The 9,513-nt window shown below is 47.1% G+C and overlaps 2 protein-coding genes across 3 annotated transcripts; both read right to left on the bottom strand.

Moving 5' to 3' along the window:
* Positions 1-1,347: 1,347 nt before the first annotated feature.
* Positions 1,348-5,635, bottom strand: LOC102299984. Of its 2 annotated transcripts, XM_005948505.3 has the most exons (6): positions 5,009-5,635; positions 4,065-4,394; positions 3,806-3,931; positions 3,407-3,457; positions 3,171-3,295; positions 1,348-3,052 (listed from the first exon to the last, which is right to left on the bottom strand). In XM_005948505.3, the coding sequence occupies exons 1-6, from the start codon at positions 5,046-5,048 to the stop codon at positions 2,867-2,869; spliced, it is 858 nt and encodes a 285-aa protein (XP_005948567.1). In that variant the 5' UTR covers positions 5,049-5,635; the 3' UTR covers positions 1,348-2,866. The 2 variants fall into 2 exon arrangements, with proteins under 2 accessions (XP_005948567.1, XP_005948568.1); XM_005948506.3 differs by lacking the exon at positions 3,806-3,931 and having other exon boundaries at positions 1,350-3,052.
* A 130-nt stretch (positions 5,636-5,765) lies between these two features.
* LOC102300500 (zinc finger protein 205) lies at positions 5,766-9,246 on the bottom strand. Its single transcript, XM_005948507.3, has 2 exons — positions 8,508-9,246; positions 5,766-7,652 (listed from the first exon to the last, which is right to left on the bottom strand). The coding sequence occupies exons 1-2, from the start codon at positions 8,677-8,679 to the stop codon at positions 6,790-6,792; spliced, it is 1,035 nt and encodes a 344-aa protein (XP_005948569.1). The 5' UTR covers positions 8,680-9,246; the 3' UTR covers positions 5,766-6,789.
* Between the last annotated feature and the right edge of the window lie 267 nt (positions 9,247-9,513).

Genomic DNA, 9,513 nt, shown 5'->3' with positions numbered 1-9,513 from the left:
AATAAGCAGTGCTTTTCTTTTGCAGTGAAAAAACGCCTTGTCACTGCCACCTTTATCTGTGTTAGATTATGGTGACATTCTGTATATGAACGCTTCTTCTTCATGTCTTCTAATGTTGGACACGATGTGTCATGCTTCCTTGAGGTTTATTACCAACTGTAGATATCTGACCCATCACTGTGACTTGTACTTAAGAGTAAAATGGCCTTCTTTGGCCATTAGAAGACAGGGGCATTGGTACACTTTTATTTACAAAGCTATGCTTGGATTGCTGCCTCCTTATATCTGTACTTTGGTCACAAGGACAAATAGTGGTTCTTTCCGCACAGCGCTGGGTAAGAAAGCCTTTGTCCACTCTGTGCCTTTTTCATGGAACCTGTTACAGAAAGACTGGAAACTGACTGAACTGTTGTCTTTAAATGTTTTTAAAACTAAACTCAAAGGCCTACAGACTGCCTCAATAATGTGTAATTGTTTTGTGTAATTTTAACTTTGTTTGTTCGTATGTATTTGTTTGGAAATGTGCTGCCTCTTGGCCAGGACTCCCTTGAAAAAGAGGTTTTTGATCTCAACGGGACATTCCTGGTTAAATAAAGGTTAAATAAAAATAAAACATTGACAGAAACACTGATGGAGTTACCTCCACCTATCTTCCATCTGATTTCCTGTTTTTCCTGTTCTCCATCCATCTGTAGAGGAGCAGCAGGAACCCAGCCGACAGCACGACGATCACAACCACACACACAACCAGAGACACAAAGTAATCTGGACACAGAAGAAGACGACGCTGAGTGGGACGTCAAACAGTCATATGAAAGACTGATTAAAACAAACAGACCTTTGTGCTCTGATGTTAATAAAAGCTGAGGTGGGTGTGGTCCAGGTGGGCGGAGCTGTGAACAGATCCTGAATCAGTGATGACGCAGAGACACGCTGAAGACATGAGACACAGCAGCTCCAGACAGATGTGTACACGAGGTTCTCTCTGACCTCAGATCAGTTTTGGTCCGGAGGAGATAGTTTCTCCATCATGTGTCCATCATCATGTGGCTTCTTCTCTGAGTGATGAAGCTGTAACCTGCAGGTGTGGGCGGCACGCCGAGCTGCTCGCATACGCTGATGTCTGGAAGTCCTGATGCACTGATTTCATCCCAGAGTCGACCCTGCGCACAGAGATTCCTCCAGGATCTGTGAGGACGTTGAGGATATGATGTTCTGTAGATCACAGTGAGGAACATTATTCTGAGACTGTTCCACCGTCTGTAGATGCAGGTTTTTGCACATTGGTGAACAACTGATGATGTTTTTATACTTGATCATGTGACGGACCTGCTGAAAATAACCCGGTCAGCTGCTGCTCCACCTCTTTTTTTCAGCCTTTTTTTCCCCTCAAGTCAATTTTAAGACGTGTTGCTGAAATCAAATTTAAAATGAGTCAGAAATATTGAGGAAATATTAAATGTCTCAGTTTGCTTTTGGGATGTTTTTGGGAATTATGAATTATTTGCTTTTCATTCTAAGAGTTTTTCTAAATTTAAAGCCATCAGGACACATTCAAAAACACGAGGGCTGAACACCAAAGACCGAAAACGCACTTCAGAACTTTTCTGTTCAGTCTTTATTCGACCAAGATACTCAGATTTAAGATGTAGGCACAGGTTAGTGTCATGCCCAGAGTTCTGGACTCACATACAGGGTAAGAGTGAATAAAGAAAGCTGTTCAACATCGTACACTTACATGTGAAAGCTCAGGAAACTGTAGACACAGAATAGATAAATGTCAGCGTCACCTTGGGCCCAACCAGGGCAGTAACGCTCAGGTGCAGGCCTGAGTAACTGCTCTCAGATCATTTCAAATGATCAGCAGGACCAGCTCAGTAAGACAGTTGTGTGTGATGCTGCAAACGTTGGCACTGATGTGATACCAGGTAAATACACGGCCAATTATAAGCATCGATGCCAATACTGATACTTTAACCCACAAATGTAGCTTCTGTGGGGAAGAACACTGTGTCATGAGATCAGTCATCATTCATTTGCATACTTTCAGCTTTTATTTTGAAACTGCTTTTTGTAGACCTGAGTGTAAATGTCCCTGTGTCTCGTCGGGTCAGCTTCTGTTGATTAGATTTAAATAAAACAAACGTGACAACCAACATGAAAAAGATATTTTTATAGTGACTGCGTGGCGTACATTTTTTATTTCCAAAGAAATGACTGACTTAACACAGTTCAGTGAGCTGCATGCTGGACTTGGAAACAAAGTATTGATCGTAGCACACTAGTACAGATCCAGCATCAGTGCTCATACTGATAGCTGGATTTAGTTGATTAGATGATCACAGGTCAGTAAGTACGATGGCAACAGACCAGCAACACTCACAGGAGCAAGAATCAGATAAAGTGTGAAGCATTGCAACGTTTTACTATTAAACACAGTTAAAGAGGAACCATTCAGCTATGTAAAGAATTTACAATACAAAGGTTAATTATGTTTGATACCAAAACACATTATTTAGTGTAATCTTATTTACGGCCTTTTAATGTGAAGCTGGTCAAAGTGGCCTCTTTAATCACATTGTAGCAAAAGTTATTAAGTCATTAGATTAGTGACAATCATGTAACATACGTGATGTGAAATCCAGCGTCTGTAGGGACGGCAGCAAGAGGACAAAGTTCAGGGGTTAGCCTTCATTTACACCCACAGCTCAGAGAGGCGGGGCTTATAAACTGAAGTGATAACAAACATACAGAAATAAAAAAAACTTGAAAATGATAAATATTATAACTGATGTTTATAGTTATACAGTTATAAACATCACAGACGTATCTGTGGATGAGTTTGTGATGGAAACATTTCAGGATTTTACTGGGATGTTACTGATTTGCAGGAAATTGTGTCCGTCTGACTGAATCGCACATGTGACATGTACTGCATGTCGGTGAGGGTTGAATAGATGTGGTCCTGGTCTGTGGGGGCTGGAGTCATGGTCTCATAGGTGGAGTCACATGTGGATCCTGGAGCTCTGCTCTTCTGCTGGGCTGCAGGTAACTGAAAATATTTAACACATCCAGTTACAGCACATGTGTGCAGCTGGTGTTTACTGTCCTCTAGTGGCACTAATCTGTCATGCAAGGTTAAACACTGACAGAAACACTGATGGAGTTACCTCCACCTGTCTTCCATCTGATTTCCTGTTTTTCCTGTTCTCCATCCATCTGTAGAGGAGCAGCAGGAACCCAGCCGACAGCACGACGATCACAACCACACACACAACCAGAGACACAAAGTAATCTGGACACAGAAGAAGACGACGCTGAGTGAGACGTATGTGTTTCAGGGTCATAAACAGAACGTTTTATTGCACTGACAGGATATTAATAAAGCTGCCAGACAGGTGAGTACCTGTGATCTGCTCAGGGAGCGCTGGCGTGGGGGTGGTGCCGGTGGGTGGAGCTGTGAACAGAGAAATGCCGTTAGAGACGTGAGACAGAAAACTAGTCCTGTTCCAGCTGTGAACAGCAGGGGGCGACAGACGTCTCAGTGACTCACTCACAGGAGTCTCTGAGTGCATCACTTCCCTTTTTCTAAGGAAGTCAGCTCTCAATAAAAGAGGAAATCTGTGTGTCAGTGAAGCTGAAAGTTCCTGAAAAAGCCATCGTGTTGATGCTGAGAAAACACAAACACTCCTAAAATAACACAAAGACTATTTCAGAGCATCCATGTGATGGTGTCACTTCCCCTTTCAGCAGAAAGAAGAGTGGCGCCTGTCCAGTATTCAGGCCTGTTTATACCAATCATTACATGTCATTGTTGCAGCTGGGACCGCCACACCTGGCCCTGACACGGTTTGGCTGTACGTGCTGAGAACTGAGCCTCCACATGTGACGAGTGAAGAGCGAGTGCGTGGATTTCCCCCGTGCCGGCTCCCTGTTAAACCCAAAATCAAACTAAATGAACAACATAAAGAAGCAGAGCTGTGATGATGACTGCATGACGTTTTCAGGCTGACGCATGAAGTTGGGTTTGAATAAAAATGATTTGGGATCCAGTAACGACTCACCTGACACCGTGAGGCGTATCTTTGCGGCGTCGCTCTGACCGTGTTTGTATACGATGGTGATGATATATTCCCCGCTGTCCTGCTGCGTCAGCGCGCCCAGGGTCAGGTGGCCGTTGGCTGCATTAATCCACGCTCTGCCCTCGTAGGACGTGTTCAGTCTGAGCGTGGAGGAGCTCACTGAGGCAACGGTTATGATCTCCTTCCCATCATAGAAGTGCCAGAACAGAGCCGAGCTCTGCAGGTCCTGAATCGGCGTTTTCAGCGTCACGTTGCTTCCGACACCTGCGTGCACGGAGCTTTCTGACAGGATCCTCTGACCCACGCAGCGCCCTGCAGGGACACAGGTCACATGACGCACCATCAGCGCTGTGCTGATTATACCGCCGTGACCTCTGACACTAACAGCTGTGCCACACCTTTACCACAGGAAGCAAAAACAGCAAAGCTTTCAAAGTAAAACCGAGCACCAAAACCCACTTTATGTAAACATGTTCACATTTGCAGCTGTCCTCTCCACAGTGGATCCGTTTCACACGTTTTCACTCCTGATTTCAGTTTGTTTGTTTCCTGTAAATCTGCTCCGAGGTCACATTTACAACCTTCCTCAGAGCTCCTTCCTTCAGCTGAGAGCGGGGTCAGCTCTGAGGAGGGCCGGACTACAAGCCCAGACCAACGGCTTCTCTTTACCTCTGTTTACCTGCTGGATCACCATGGTAACAGCAATGGTCACGCTCCAGCAGATGAACCAGGTTTGGGATAACCTCCGATAAATACCCGTGTTTGTTGGAGGTTATCCCAAACCTGGTTCAGGCTTCAGCGCGACTGCTTCGCGTTAACTTCAGCGGAGCTCTGACCAGGACGGGTCAGAGCTAAAGGGCAGCAGCTTCAGCCTTTATAATAACTAAAATATTAAACATTCAGCGCTGAGATGCTTAAATTCTTACCGATGGACGCGAGCAGACACAGGAGGGCGACCCGAGCCATGGTGGACGCGTCCAACGTTCCCAGCTGAGGACTCGGCTCTGGTTTCCTGATCTTTCTAGCAGCTCCGACTTACAGCCGAAGAGGAAGCTGGTCCGTGTTTTCTGCAAACGCTGGCACATTTCAGGGTTTCTAGAAAATCACCAAGCAAACGAGGAAGCGTCCGAGCCTTCATGGCTGCACGGGCCTGAAGCCCACAGCTGGGGGAAGTTTGGTAATCACAGGAAGGATGATGTCAGCGATCCCACTGCGACCTCTCCGACATCCTTGGTACACCTTCCAGCACGACCACACTGACCCTCAGTTTCACGCGTAGACACACATACAGAGGACGTCTGAAAGTGTTTCTGAACCTGCGAGCATTCAGGCACAGCGGGCGGAAGATGTTTGGATCCAGGAGGACTCTTCAGACAGAAACCGAGGAGCTTATGAAGCGCTTTGTTCATCAGGAACCCGATGGTCGCCCTCGCAAACATGAAACCTCCACCATCATCATCAGCAGAGTCCAGCTCTAACACATTAACGGCAGTTACAACATTACTAAATCTATGAAGGGTCCAAATGAGACTCCAGTGTGGGTGAAACATGTTTCCTGCAATCAAGAAACGTGCTGGCTTCGTTTGTCAGATTCAGACCTGTTTGATGATGAAATCACTCACCATCACGTCCTGAAGACTAAAACATTATTTACCACAAAGACACCAACACATTAAACGAGTCTGTCAGTGTTTCAGCTCTTTATTAAATAACAAAAGGTCAGAAAATGAAGAACAGCTGGAAAACAAACCAAGAGGCAGTGCTGCCATCTGGTGGACGTCAGTGAGGACGCGCTCATGCTAAACTACAGGAGTCCAGCTAATACTGTTTCTGATGTGGTGACTGAGCCGCCCTCAGTGTTACATTTGCATATTTATTTATCTCACAAAGAGGAAGACGTGCAGTTAAAGGACATCCTGTAAACCTCAGTATCAGCCGAGCGATGAGCTAATCCTCCTAACGAGTTCATCGGAAGCTGCACTGTGTGACACACCTGTGAGACGCCGGCCTTCTCCTAAACACAATAATAATAATACATGACCAGGATATGTTTGACCTATCAGGTTTAAGTTATCCTAACATCAGGTGTGTGGGGGCGTGGCCACAGGAAGGTCAAAGTGCTTTATACTGTTTGACAGCAACAGGGAAGCAGCAGGTACAAAACTGTTTCTGAGGATCTGTATTTCATACTGGCCCCTCCCACGTGCTCCTTCTCTTCCAGAGCACTGATTGGTCACTCAGCAAAGGTTACACCTGGTTGAGCCACAGAGCCAAGATCACGCATCAGTCCCAATCATCCTACGCATGCTTTATCAATAACACAAGCTCACCTCACAGGAGCCTGTCACCTGACCGCAGTCAGCTGATCAGCAGCATGTGCGACGTGGACGACAAACACGTGACTCTAATTACTCAGCAATGCACGACTGCACGTCGGATCCAGGAGGTTACGAAGCTGCCTCCCTCCCACCTGCAGCAGGTGTGACCACGCGTGTGATGTCACACAGAGTGCGGACACGCTGCTGCTGCCGGTGTACGGACAGCGTTCCCGACGGCGTCCGTGTCACGAGGTCGTTCTTGCAGTGAAAACAGGAACACGCTGGTTTCTGCTGATGTCTGAATAAAGTTTTGATTCCACCGTCAGGCGAGGGTGAGCGACGGGCTGGCTGAGCTGTGACGCCACGCCGAGCTGTCATCCTCGCGGCGTTCACGTCTTGCTGCTTTCGGCAACACACTTGTGCTTTTTGACCTGCGAATGCCACGTGAACCTTTTGTCGCACACGTTGCACTTAAAGGGCTTCTCCTCCGAGTGGACGGCCATGTGCGTGATGACGTTGGCCTTGTTGGTGAACTTCTTGGCGCAGACGGAGCAGCTGAACGGCTTCTCGCCCGTGTGCACCCTCATGTGGTTGACGAGCGTGTTGCGCAGGCTGAAGCTCGTGTTGCACACGGAGCAGGTGAAGGGCTTCTCCCCGGTGTGCACGCGCAGGTGTGTGGTGAAGTTGGAGCTCTTGGAGATTTTCTTGCCGCAGAACGGGCACGTTTTCTCCCCCGTGTGGCTCTTCATGTGGCTCTGCAGGTGGTTCTTGCCTCCGAAGCGTTTTCCGCACTCAGAGCAGCTGTAAGGTTTCTTGGCTAAGTTACTTCCTGCGTCTCTCACAGCGTCCTCTGACGGCGGTTTCCCGCTCTGCACTGGAGCGTCCTCTGGGGCCCCGGTGTCAGAGGAAGTCCTGACAGGCTGCGGGTGGAGGTTTCTGGCTGCTTCTGGTCCTGCTCGATCCTCTCCACCAGCTCGTGCCTGCAGCTGGCGGCTGCTGAGCTCGCTGCGGGTGTGAAGGAGGTCGGGGGACTGAGTGCTCTCTTCCACCTCCTCTTCAATCTTCACGGTGACGGGAATGATGGTGAGGTCCTCGTGCACTCCGGGCCGCTCTCCCGGCTGATTGGTCCAGAGCCCCTCACGTTCATCTTTGACTCGTGGCGGTTCTGGACTCTCCCGGTGCAGACCGGGGCTCTTCTGCTCCTGTGATGCTCCTTTATCCGCCGTAAACTTTGTGGGGCTCAGGGGAGACCCTGGATGACACAGAGGGAGGAAACGAGCACTGGTTAGCCCAACAGACCAAACGTGACCAGCAGGGGGCGCTCCTCTGGAGCTATGAGTACGTCTGTCCCATTCACTGCTTTCAGGCTGACTGAATAAAACATGAAGTTCATTTTGGACATTTTGGTTTTGTTACAGAGGACCAGACAGCAGGATTAGTTACCATGGTTACGTCCATCTAAGAGTGCACGGTCATGTGATTAGTGTCGTGTAACACGGTTACTCATAAACAGTTACTGTCTTCTTTTTGGGGGGGTTAACTTTCAGTATATCATTTAAATGAAAAATAATGGGGCTGCGGTGACATCACTGCTGAACCATAGTGGCTCCTTTAGGTGCTGAGGGGGAGGTGTCAGCTGCAGCCCCACAGCTGTCCCTGTGGGGCTGCAGGTGGGGCTGCAGGTACACACACTCACCTGCACCGTTAGTGAAAACATGCTGCTGCTCCATCCACAACACCAGAGAAAAATTATTCTCCATGGTTACTGTTCCTACGGAGACACATCTCACCTGCACCCAACTTACAATTAAACTGCCTAGTTAAAATTTACAACATCTGGAACAGCTGCTTATCCTTTCCAACGACAACAACTAAATAATATTAATTATTATTACTATAAATATTATAACAAAAGTAATATTTTTATTAGTATTGTTGTTATTTTGTTGTTGTTATTATAAAAGAATAACATGAATAACAATAACAAAAATTGTCATTATTCATTCATTATTGTCATTATTAATAACAACAACAATGGTGATGATGACGATAACAATAACGACCACATCAATGGTGTTAGCCGTCCGGTCTGTCTCCGGTAACCCACCGTGCGGGCCCCCCCGGCTCTCGGCAGGGTGTCTGTCCGGCTGCCTGCTCCTATGCAGGCGGATCTCCTGCTCGTACTCCTCCATTGTCCTCTCAAACAGCGCGAAAATCTCCTCAGCGGCTGCGTTGAGCCGCTGCTTCACCAGCGCTCTCAGCACCTCAGCCTTCGACATTTCCCCGCCGTCAGCCGGACACGCAGATTCCGAGCCGAGCCGAGCGGGTCTGCGGCTGCGCGCAGAAGGTTCGGAGGACAAAGTCGCAGGGAGCACCGACACCTGCCCGCTAACCTCCCCAGGCCCTAACCCTGACCTCACCTGTGTTTCTTTACTGGGACGGAACACACCGAGCCTGTCTAATCCGAACCGGAAACCCGACTGCTACTAATTTGTTCTGCACATGCGCTGAACAAACTACTTCCCCTTTTCGACTTTTCATAATAAAAGCATTCTTTTAGCGCGATTCTCATATGGACACCCCGCACTCCCGACCCTAAAATGGATAAACGAGAGGATTGATGGATGGACATGTCATTGTGTTCAGTATAACAACAAAGTGCTTGACATACATCAAAATTACTAGAAAATGAGGTGTAATAAATAAGAACATACTTTACAGGAGAGAGGATCAAAGTTGGGAGACTTTTTATTTAATAATATTGTATATTCATTTTTTTCAGCTTGATAAGATTGTAAATACGTTATACGTTAATGCCAGATATGAATTGGACAGTTCATACAGTCCTACATATGAAAGCAGTCCGACATATTTGTTTACAGTTTTTTACAGCCGCTAGGACACATTTCTCAATACTTAGGTCACTTTTGCAAAACTCTTCACACAATCCTCCTAACTGACCTTCAGCTTGACAAAGCAGTTCATTTCACATTCAAAATGCACCACAACTACCAAAACACTTCATTCAGGTCTCAAATAAACTCATTCTTCCAGAACACTAGCAAAGGTTGACAGCCGACAAACACACTTTGTCACCCACAAAACAATGACCT

The sequence above is a fragment of the Haplochromis burtoni genome, unplaced genomic scaffold (assembly GCF_018398535.1).
Source record: "Haplochromis burtoni strain Fernald_Lab_line unplaced genomic scaffold, NCSU_Asbu1 Contig_444, whole genome shotgun sequence".
NCBI lineage: Eukaryota > Metazoa > Chordata > Actinopteri > Cichliformes > Cichlidae > Haplochromis > Haplochromis burtoni.
This window is presented reverse-complemented; position numbering and strand designations above follow the sequence as displayed.